At 39.2% G+C, this 12015-nt stretch overlaps 1 protein-coding gene across 3 annotated transcripts in view; it reads right to left on the reverse strand.

Moving 5' to 3' along the window:
* fam13a (family with sequence similarity 13 member A) overlaps positions 1-12015 on the reverse strand; it is a 61506-nt gene that overhangs the window by 16196 nt on the left and 33295 nt on the right. For all 3 annotated transcript variants that reach the window (XM_080029251.1, XM_080029249.1, XM_080029250.1), the window contains 5 exons: positions 5946-5987; positions 5644-5832; positions 4319-4514; positions 1927-1985; positions 1475-1520 (listed from right to left, as the gene is read on the reverse strand). In XM_080029251.1, coding sequence (XP_079885377.1) covers positions 1475-1520; positions 1927-1985; positions 4319-4514; positions 5644-5832; positions 5946-5987 — 532 coding nt within the window. The remainder of the gene's footprint in view (positions 1-1474; positions 1521-1926; positions 1986-4318; positions 4515-5643; positions 5833-5945; positions 5988-12015) is intronic.

The raw sequence follows: 12015 nt of genomic DNA on the forward strand, positions 1-12015 counted from the left end.
ACACTATAAAAAGACACTTGCGGAGGTATTGCATTTGTTTTGTATTTTTACAATTCTTACGATTCTGTCCGAATGAAATAAAACATTCAAAAACCCAAATATATATACTGAAAAAACAAATAAAAAAAACCCCACATATATGCAGTTTGCACGAAAATAAAAAAGAGGGATCGGATTGGAAATCTTTTGTCAACCATAAATGTTTTGCATTCCTGCTTGATAAATAAATGACCTTAATGATTATCAAAATGATTCAACGATGGATTCATTTTCGGTTTAGTATTTTTCTCTACTCTTACTCTAAGCACTGCATATACTATAAACTACAATTTAAACTAACGGCAGCTATACACCAAATAATATAGTTAGTATTTGAAAAACTTAGGAAAATGTAGCTATAGTTAAATAGGATACTGTGCAGGCAGGATGGAAACAGAATCATTCAGTCGTATTGTAACCGGGGCGATAATGACCAGCTGAGAGGGGCAAGGCCTCACGCTATCTCCAGATGGCCCCACAGAGAGACACAGTCGGGTGCTTGTGTTGGTGGCAGAGCTACACACTGAACTGCTACTAAAATCCATCTGGGCTGATTTGAAAAAAGATTCTCCATATTGGTTCAGTTACGCTTCAATTCTGTTCAGTAGGAGGTGACTTTCCACAGACACACAAAACTTCAAAATCAAAACTGCTTTCTGAACAATGTTTTGAATAGCTGACTAAATGAATAAATACTGTATGTTTGTGTAAGGCTGCAGTCACACCAAATCAGAGATGTTGCAATTTGGTGTGAATGCAGCCAAACAGTAGCAGAGGGAAAATCCATTTTAAGCCAGAGCTATAAAATCTCCCTCTGTCAAAAGTGGAATTTTATGTTTCTGTGGAACTGCAGAGGAGTTTCTGTTCAGGGAATCAGCTGTGGTGTAAAGGCACAAACCACTGATGAGTAAGAGAGCGACATGTTGTGAAGGTTATTGAAACACTGGTCCAAACACATCAGTAGGGAGAGCTTTTACAAGCACTTAATCTTTCTGTTTCACTGCTTTTGTTGTATTGGGTTATTCATTTATATCTTATTTTTTGGAAATGTAGATGTTTTTCTTTTTAAATTCTCTGTATTTCACTTTGTTCTTTCCTTTTTTTTAATTTCATATCCTGTCTTCATATCTTTGCATAGAGCACTTTGAATCACTTCACTGTATCAGTATCTTTTCAGTACATCTCTCCCTTTCTGTCCATCTCTCTAATATCTGAGACTCACAAAGTGTGGTTCCACTGAGTAAAAAGAGGAGGTAAGAGAGCTGAAAGAGAAAGTGAAAACTGACAGACAGACAGAGAGAGGGAGAGAGAGAGGGAGAGAGGGAGGGAGAGAGAGAGACAGAGAGAGAGGGAGAGAGAGAGGGATAGAGAGAGGCAGAGAGAGAGAGGGAGAGAGAGAGAGAGACTAATAGGCATTTTGTGAACTTGAACCAACCTGAGGAGGAGAAGGACGACCACCATCTTTTCTTGAAATGTCATTCCTGAAAAGCCAGACAGAGAAACCATTTTAGCAATGAAGTGTTTACTTCACACACAGCAGCCTATGAATAAACCAACAATAGTTTATCTTCCAGCTTATCTTCCAGTCAGAAACTTAAGGAAACCGCACACAGTTTATACAGACACATATAGTGCGAATATCTCTGCTTGCCTGTCTTTATCAGATAAAACCGCTGTTAACATCATATTATGACAAACAGATGACTAAAGATAACAGGTGTAGCTCCCAGTACGAGACAGTGGCTTATCATTGTGAAATAGACATTTGCGTAAAAAGTACAAGACTTCTGTGTTTATAAGAAAAGGTAAAAGTGGTGAAAAAATGCAATTCATCATTCGTTATGACATTATAAACATTTGGATCAAGTTAAGAATTGAGGAGCTTACTCTTTCTGAAATGTCTCCATGTGATTTTCTCCAGGTCTGTCACCAACACATTCCTTGACCTGGACAAAGAAACATTTTGAATGTTAATGATCGACCCACAGAAGCTGACCTGATGACAATTGTTGCATCAAAATGGGACAAGCTGTGTTGAATTAACAATTATAAAGGGAAACCATGTGCCAACAAGTGTAGAGAGTGTACTGTCACTTTTCTTTACATGCTTCCACAAAAAGTACAATTGAGGTGGATAGGAATATCAGTAGTTTTACAGTTATTTGGTTATAACTAGACAAACTACGTGAAAAATGCTAGATTGTTATAAATATAAACGATAGATTCTAATTTAATGAATCCTGTGGGGAACACACATAGACCATTGCTTGGCAATCCAACTAAATTGATATTGAAAAATTAACTCAAAGATTACTAATTTAAACCGCAGAGTTGCAATACAGAAAATGTCAAGATATCACCAAATCCATAAAGATACATCTTCTGGGAACCACAAATGTCTGTACAACATTTAATTGCACTGCATCCTTTAGTTATTGTGATATTTCAGTTTGGACTTTCAACCACAGAGCTACGTATGTTGCTAGCAACTACAATCCCATATGCTAACATACCTTACATAATGTATCATACTGTGTTGCCGTCCTATGAACAGAAATAATACCGAGGTCTTTCCGGGCCCCTAATTACCCCCTTGACATAACATGTTCACATTCTCAGATACGGCTGTTCACACCGACAGAGACACGGATCGTCGCGAACATCAAAGCCCGGTCGTCAGCACGCGTCTAGCCAGTCATGAAGTATCTTACACATATATATATATACCATATGTGTGCCAACAGATCGTGTGTCATGTTGCCTGTTACATAACAATAATCAAACAGCGAGGGGTCTAGGATTCTGTTCCTTGAGTCCGTGAGAGTGTAAACTAAATAACAGATCTATTTCTATCAGTCGGTCGGTGGGACATCCCGCCATGTGGCTCAACTTTACATTAGCAAGTTAAATTTATGAGTCAGATGTTCTGACTTTGTGCAGCTGTAGCGTAAGAAGACTCTAGGGGAGGCCGGATCATAGTTCACACCATGTCCTCGGTGTGACATCGAACGCTTTCACACACTCATCGTATGGAGCTCCCGCTGCACTACGCTACAGTCTGATGTAACCCACTGCTCCTTGCCAGGCGAGAAATAGCTGAGCAAATATTTCTAAAACTACTGCTACTGAGATACAAGAGGAGATAGGTATTAGTACTTTATTAGCGCCACTAGGATTTATTAATCAACTGATTATTCCTGCATTTAGATTTTTTTTTTCGTTTTAATTTTCCATTCCTGTATAGTCAATAGTTGGATTAAACGTAGAATCAAAACACGTTTTTTAAATACTGAAATTTCTTATATGGAAAATGTTTTCCAAGAAGCCATACAAGAATTTTCACTGTATAATAAAAAGTGTAAAATGGAAGACATTTAGTTTTTAATATTAGGAATGGTCTGTTTTTTTGCTAAATCTGGTGATTAAAATACTTGAAAATTGTTGTGTGGTCTCCAGTGGCCACATGACAACAGTTTAAAGGACACGTTGTTCTCACGTGCAATCGCCTTCTTCTTTGGATACAATCTTCTGCTGATTGCACCCTCGTAAGTGGCCATTGCCACTGGGAAGAAGTGGTTTACAATTAGTGTGCTGTGTATCACAAGCCGCTGTACAATGGGAAACGGCAGGGCACCATTAAGGCAGCTGCATCGTTTCCTGTCACTGACAATTACTTGCATTAAGTCAGATATAAGGATGCCAGGGGGGTTGAGCTGAATGCTTTAACAACCACATCAAAGGGGCACTAGAGGAGAAGATGTAGTGGTGATGCTGTCTGTAATTACAGCCCTGTAAACGGTTGGTACAATTTGGTGTATGGTTATGTAAGGTTATATACTGACCAAAGAATGACTGATTTTATGAATCCCATTTAGATCTACAGTAAGAGTGCTTGTCGATTACTATCGGTTACTATTGTTGGTTTAATATGGTGTGGTTTCAGTTTTTTCGCCGTTATTTTATATGGTTTATTTTTATTTATTTTTTATCTCTACATTTGTCTTGTTTTATTGATATTGTGTGATTTTATTATTCTTGATTTTAACTGTTGTTGCTTTTTGTGTGGACCCCTTGGGAAGACTGGCATCCACTTTTTAGAAGCTACTGGGGATTCAAATCAACAATAAAGAATAAATGAGAGAAAAAATATACTAAAGACAAAAGAAAAAACAAGTGAAAAAACACCCAATAACTATAAAAGTAGAGCACGAAAGACAGTTAAGATGTCAAGCAATGACGCAGTTAAAAATAGACGAGGAGAGAAGGCAGGATGACTCACTGCCTGGGCGTCCTGGTTTTCAGTGAGCTGCACCAGCGTCGGGCTGTGTTTGGACTTCCTGGATTGGGAAGTTCTCTCGGTGTGAGCCCCCTGGCCTCCCTCTGAGTCCACGCTGCTGCACGGGGCGTCCCAAACACTCTCTAAACCCGACGGGATGTTCTCCTTGTTGGTGTCTGTAGCTCTGAACGACGTAGCTCTGCTCTCACACGGAAAAAAGAAAAAACTGTGACAAACGAGACCTATCCTCTCCATCTACACTCTCACTGTGTGCGGCACGCTTTGGTCTGTCTTCATCTGCTTTACATAGGGGGGAAATGTTTCAGGAAGTGCCGCGGAGGTCAATCCTGATATCCTCATTTACTTAAACCTTCTCCGGAGGCTAATGTTGCTGTTTAGCTTCAGTGCTAATTCTATTTATCGTCTATTTACTGTCCACGCTCTTATTGACATATTGTGCTGATTTGAACTAATGCACTCTCTCTATCTCTCTCTCTCTCTATTTCTCTCTAATCCACGTGTCAGTGATCTTTCAGACTCCAGTAGATCTCCGTCAACAGGGATTAGCTTCTTACTGCGATGACTCCAGTTGTTATGGCTGTTCTATGTCTGAGTGGACGAGCTTAATACACAGAACGAAACCTTACCGGCACCAGAACACCAACTGTACCAACATTGCATTGAGTCTCTGAGGTCAGGCTTCAGTAATGAACGGCATCTTATTGTTTAGTGCAAGATGTGGTGACCCCAGTGCCATGTTAATCCTAGATGCTATAATGAAATAACAATATTTTGACCAGTTTGCACCACTGAAATGAATATGTATCAAGAATTATTTAGTGTCCACAGGTCTCCTCTTATTGGTCGGAGGATTTTAGGACTTTTCTACATTAAAAGGTGGAGTCAGTGATTCTGTAGAACGTTTGTTGTCAAAATCAGTGAATATCTCCTCACGATCCGCTACCTGTCAGTAGGCTACTGTGTGTGTGCTGAAAAAATAAATCTGGTGTAAGCCACGGACTAGGTTCTATACGGTATGTTTACATACCCATTTAATGGGTATGTAAACATACCGTAGCTAGCAACACATATTTTAGACCTACATATATTATTGCTGTATCTTTTAAATATACATATTTCCAATACAAAAGCTTAATTTTTAGTGTCTGTATGTTGAAATAATAAACAAAGAGGAATTCTTCTGCACTTAAATCACGAGAATTTCACATAACTCACTACTTCAGTGTTGCTACCAAAGACAAACCACCATTAATGTCATGCTGGTAATATCAACGTCTCAGGTCACTGAGATGACAGACATATTGTACCTGTTTCTGTCTTTGTGTCTCAGCCCCTCCTCCTGCTGCTCTCTCTGGTTTCTACGTCGTTGTCGGGCGGTCGCCCTCGGAGACAGTGGACTCGGGTTCAACTCACTGTCATCTGAACTTTGATCCACTAAAGGGTTTGAACCAAAGAGGTGCTGCTCCACTGATGCACGAATCGTCCTATCCAGGAAACTGAAGAATCAAGATTTATTTTTATAAAAAAAAAAAAAAAAAAAAAAAATTAAAAAAAGACACTAACATTGGCAATACTACACTATATTTTATGACATTAAAAGTCAACTTACTTTACCACATCTGGTCTGCAGTCGAAAGGGGAGAGGTGGCAACTGACGGAAAAACAAGAGGGAGAAAGTGAGTTAATGCCACAGAAACAGGTGGTCACAACAGGTCACTGAGCAACGCTGAAAATACCCCTGGGCTGGAGTCCTGGCCCTAGGTGATCGAGGCATGTAGTGTGCATGAGCGAGTGTTAACTTCGGCCGTGTCCAGAGCATTAGTAGTTCCGCTGAGAGCAAAGTGGCCTGCTCATATGGCTACCTGTAAGTCCTGCAGTCAAGTATATAGTCCGTACAGTATTTTGACCTTAATAGTATGTAGGGGAGAACGGGGGAATCTGAGGCATCGGGTAATGTGAGCCACCCCCTGTATCTAGGCAACGGAAAACATTTGTGGTCATGTGAGATATATGTTTTCAAGCCCCTCTCATTTCCCCATGGCCCTGAAAAAGAGGACCTCATGGTGCTGTGGTAAGTATGTTTTTTTCACCAAAATAGGTATTTTGCATGTAAAAGTAAATTTTCTCACTGTCAACTTAATCAACTGTTGTGCCAAAGCAAATGTATTCACGTAGAAAAACTTCTATCGTACATGTTGATGAACTACCAACATATGAAACCATGTGATGCTGATAACTGAAGATTAGCCTGAAATGCTAAGAGAGGTAGTTTTTTCTCAAATTGTGGTGGTGGGGGAAAGTGAGCCAAATGCTGTGGGGGAAAATGAGCCACTGTCTCACTTTCCCCCACCATGAGGCACAAGTTAAGTTTAGTCTTAAACATATTTTAATGTAATATTACATGACATATGTTTTATTTTAATGTCATACACATTGTAGAAAAGCCATCATGCCAAGGAAATACACCAGGAAGACGACCTGGGGCAACCACACGGAAAGAGCACCTCATCTGTCCCTGTAACCTTCAGGGCTGGAATGTAGAGTAGGCCTAGTTGTAGAGTATGACAGGCTGATGTTATAATCCAGTTGGGTCATCTCCTGTGTTCTGAGTCCCAGGCTGTTCTCGCTGGTTCTGATTTTCCTATGCTTTGACCCCCAGACACTAGCTGGCTCTAAGGGTCCTGTGTTCTGACCCCCAGACTGTGTTCTAATCTAACTGGTTCTATCTTTCATTTGAATCTTATTAAAACCTTTTGAATTATAATATGTTGTATTTGATTTTGTTCAGAGTTACTTTCAAGTGTTTAGAAAATTTGCTTAATTGACCAAACCCCATCATTCTTTTACGAGTCCGACATTAGTTCTGGAATGTGTGGCTAGCTTTCAGGATTGTAACTGTTACAATATGTGTTGTTATGGTAGTTTCAGAGTGGAACAAGTAAGTGGATCAGTTTACCCCAGAGCTTTTTTTTTAAACAGTGAATCTGAGCATCTCATCATTTTATAAGAACAAAACATAATTTCAATTCAATTCAATTTATTAAATTTTTTTTAAAGTCGCTGATTAAATGTCAATCTGTATCTTCACTCCCCAAGAAGACCCTTTTCCTTTTCCTGGTAATACAGCCACCTCAACATGCATAGGGGTGACCTGAAGAAATCTCCTATCAACAGTGGTGTTGACAGTAATAGCACAGCTTGACGTACCGTGCACAGATAGAAGGAGCGATAAGAATAGTGATGGAACAGTGTCAAGGTGACTGTGGTGAATTTGTGTGACATTTTCAAAGGTGAGAGCAAAGATTGTCAAGATGAAAATGGTGGCACGCCTAATCATGTTAAGTTAAGTTCAGTTGCCATATTGGACAATTAACACAAGGCAAAATTTAAATTGGTCTTTTCGCATATCCCCTCTTACACCCACTCCAGAGGGGGTTCTTGTGCACGGTCAGCCATAGTGCGGTGCCCCTGCAGTGGTTTGGGGTTAAGTGCCTTTCTCAAGGACATAATGGTAGAGATGGTGGGAACAGTAGATACCAGCCTGTGTGATAACAAATGTCTGGTTCCTTTTTAATGTTAGTTTTAACATCTCTGCTTATGAGTACAATTGCTGAAGTATTTTCAAAATGTAAAGATTAGAAAGATCCTCACTTTTCGTTCCAGTTATTTTTTATATCTTGATGTTTTTACTGTGTAAGCTGGAGCCGTCGGCAGAAATTTAGTTGTGTGCAAAACACACAATGACAATAAAGACTTGAATCTTGAATCTTGAATAAAGAACAGAGGACAGACAGGAGAAGTGAAAGTCATAGGCTCCCAAGTGCTACAGAGGCAGCCGACCAAAGTGCTTGATAACCTCTGGTCTAGTAAAATATTAGCCCACTACCCAATAATATACTTGGCAGTGAATGCAGCTGGTTAAAGCAACATTAAAAATAATGTCTTACTAATGTTGACTTAACCTTACACCTTAATACCGGCAAATGTCAAAGATATGAATCACATGCAGCAGACACATTAAAGCCTGAAATATGATGATAAAGAGTCTGTCGTCCACGCGCCACTCCACTCTTGATATAAAAGGCGACAAGAGAGTAATTTAAATTATTGGAATATGTTCCGGGGGGAAGATGGTTATCATACCAAAAGTGCACTGTGCTGTGCTGTGTACTTATGATGTTAAATTTTAGCACTAATAATGTTTAAGTCGGGGGCGCCTTTAGCTCAGTTGGTAGGGCGTCCCCCCCCCCCTCCAGGCCAGGCCCAGGTTCGATTCCCGCCCGCGGTCGTTCTCTGCATGTCACTCCCCCCTCTGCCCCATTTCACCTCTGTCTCTCTACACTATCATTAAAGCATAAAAAAAAGAGTAGTTTGGTAAACTAACCTTTTGAAAAGGTTAACTAACCTTTTGAAAAGGTAAACTAACCTTTTGAAAAGGTAAACTAACCTTTTGAAAAAGTAAACTAACCTTTTGAAAAAGTAAACTAACCTTTTGAAAAGGTTAACTAACCTTTTGAAAAAGTAAACTAACCTTTTGAAAAGGTAAACTACCCTTTTTAAAAGGGTAACTACTCTTTTTTTGTGTACCTTATTGTAAAGTGTTACCATTTTTAAAGCCAAAAGTGGTTACTGCAGACATTTTTCATGTAAATAGGGCACAAATTAGAAAAAAGTCAGAAAAATATACACATAAACACTATTTTATAAACACTATTTTTCTATATCTTTAGCGATCTTGGTTTATTTTGGGACCCTATAAAATAAACCTGCCTTTTGTTGAAGATGAAATTGAGGTATGAGATACATTTTGGCTGTTGTTGTTGTTGTTGTTGTTTAAGACAGAATTATTATTCTCTCAAGGATATTTAGACCTACTGGCAAGTGGCAACCAGAGTCAAATTCTTTGTGTGCGGTCATACAATCGGCAAGTTAATTTGATGCTGATAAAAAGGTCAGAAGCAAATACATTCTTTGGGCCATTTTTGTGTTTGATACATTACTTTTACCTTAACAATACTATATAAAACTACTAGATTAATTCCCCATATCAGCGTTCTTGTATGTCTGCTAGTGCCATATTTAGGCTGTTAATGAAATCAACAGCTGGGCTTGATGGCCTGAAATGGGAAATTCAATATTTTGTGGGCGCTATCAGAGTCCAAACTAGTCTTCTGGTTGGCAAAGTAAAGACAAAGTTTGGCAATTTATCAACAGAGGGAAGTGACATCAGTTGCCGGGAGACGAAAACAACTTGCAACACTTAAGTTTTGACTAGATGAAACAGTGTGAAACCACTTTGGTATGAGATAGGATAGCTGCCTGGTGTGCAAAAGTTGACAGCCTGACTCATGAACTTGAAAAGGGACGATATGGCAAGAAGCATGAGTCACTGTATTAAAAACATAACGATAATATTAGCAGCTGAATTAGATGGAGCCAGACCAACAATCCTTTCTTTAGCACAAATATATTTTTAAAGTGACAATGAAGAATTGCTCTTGTAAAAAAACAAGGTATTGAAAGGTTTTAATTATTGTTCTAAAATAACATCTATGTCCCACATCACCACCCCCACCCCCTGAAAAAAAATCAGCAAACCTAGGGGAAATACTGTAATGACAATATGACGTTGATGAAGCAAAGTACACTTTGATTTAGTACCGTCCGGAAGCACACATTGTTCCAGTCTGTCTGCCGTAAATCGTTTTGTCTAAGTTCCCAGGAAATTATACTAACTGTATATAAATAGCGTTGCTTTCGCTGAATGTCTCGTTTGCTGTTACAAAAATGTGAATACCTGGCTAGCCTTATCATTCTCGTTAACACAGCAAAGAAAGAGCTGTTCCTTCTTTATGTCGTTGTCTTTATCAGCAAGGTTAGTGTGACAGGATGTACTGTTCGGGTATGAAGGCACTGGCAGGCCATGTAGCTAGTCAAGTCACTTCTATTTATATAGCCTAATATCACAAATGAAAAATGGCCTCTGGTTGGGTTGGCTTAGTGACTAGGGGGATCAATTCAATGCCAGCATTAACGAGTGTTTCCATTTTAAAGGCGAGTCCCAAAAGAGGCGATGCAAGGAGAGATGGTAGCGCTAAGGGAGGGAGCTTAAGGAGACTGATCCATGAGCTGGTTGTCAACAAGGTGACATCGAGACTGTTATGTTTTGTCTTTGTGATACTGAGGCTTCTGTGTGTCAGGGTCCTTCATCTTAGGCCTTGTCGATGGACGTTGCAGACTGAACAATAAATGGTCCGTCCGTTCTTTAACTCTTTAGATCTACAGTACTTCTATCGAAAGAACATAACTGGAAGTATTTATCAAAGTTTTGCTGATTAAGCTGTAGGCAGTGGACCACTTCAAGACAAAGTCAAGTCAAAGATTTGTATTGTCAGTTCTGATATATGCAAGACATACATCAGAATCAAAATTACATATATCACTGGCCCACGGTATAACAGATATTCTGTTGATTTTGGGGTGTTTGTTTATCAGTTGAAAAATGTCTCTTTTATGTCATGTCTATGGCTTTGAGGAACCATGACCGGTAACCATGCTGGTCGAACCCCTGCACCGGACAGGAGGGTGTCATTTGCAAAACTAGTGGTGGCTGGTACATCTACGGTGTCTGCCATTGTGTCCTTGAGCAAGGCATTTAACCCTGAACTGCTCCAGGGGCGCTGTACTATAGTCTAAAGACCCCCTCTGGAGTGTGGGATATGCGAAAAGACAAATTTCAATGTGCCTTGTGTAAATTGACCAATAAAGCAACTTATCACAGCATCTTGGGAGAAGTGTGATCAAATTATCTTAGTAAATCCACCAGTAACAGAATTAATCTTTCTAGCACTCTTCGATATTCTCCCATGTCTCAATTAAACAGCAGCCATCTCCACTTCTGCGTCATGTATATGTATAAATAGTTCAAACTATTTTCCAGTTGTAATGTCAGGGGTGACTGATAACTGTGTGCCCACCTTTGGCCGCCAGCCAGATATACAGTGTCACACACAGTCTGGAGCACATTCGTTTCAGTGAGTCTTGATAAAGATACAGTTTCATATAGAAATAGCTTTTCGTTTATAACTGATCGGTAGACGACATTGGCAGAGTGCTGTGGAGTTAAGAAAACATATCTGTCTATGTTTCTCGGTATGGCAATATAGTAGCTGAACAAGGCGCAAGTAGTAGCAAGTTATGTGCTGGACGATATATGACTGTTGGTTTCCAGAGAAGCAATTCTACTACTGCTACCTGGCCAAGAAATAGCTCGGCAAATAACATCCGTAAAACCACTAATGAATATTTTTACACTTCAGTTTTTGTAGAACATACTGTAAACAAATGCGATAACTGATTAAAACATGTTATTTTTAGTGATCTTTATGAGGAGCTGGTGAATAGAATTTTTTCTACATTTGGACAGAGCCAGTCACTTGGCATCTAACTCTCGACAAATACTGGGATAACTAAATATTTCTAAAATATTTAGACTATTTATTAAAGAAATATAATGGATCGGATTTCTTTGACAGAATCAAAACATGTGTTGTGAATTTATCCAAAGATATTTATTTTTCTTCACTTATTTATTTGTTTTTGGTTTGATGGTGCAAGATTTACAGAGCTGTCCAGACAGGGCTATAATGGAATGATGGGTCACAAAGTTACATTTTGAA

The sequence above is a fragment of the Ammodytes marinus genome (genome assembly GCF_949987685.1).
Source record: "Ammodytes marinus genome assembly, chromosome: 6".
In the NCBI taxonomy this organism is placed as follows: Eukaryota; Metazoa; Chordata; class Actinopteri; order Uranoscopiformes; family Ammodytidae; genus Ammodytes; species Ammodytes marinus.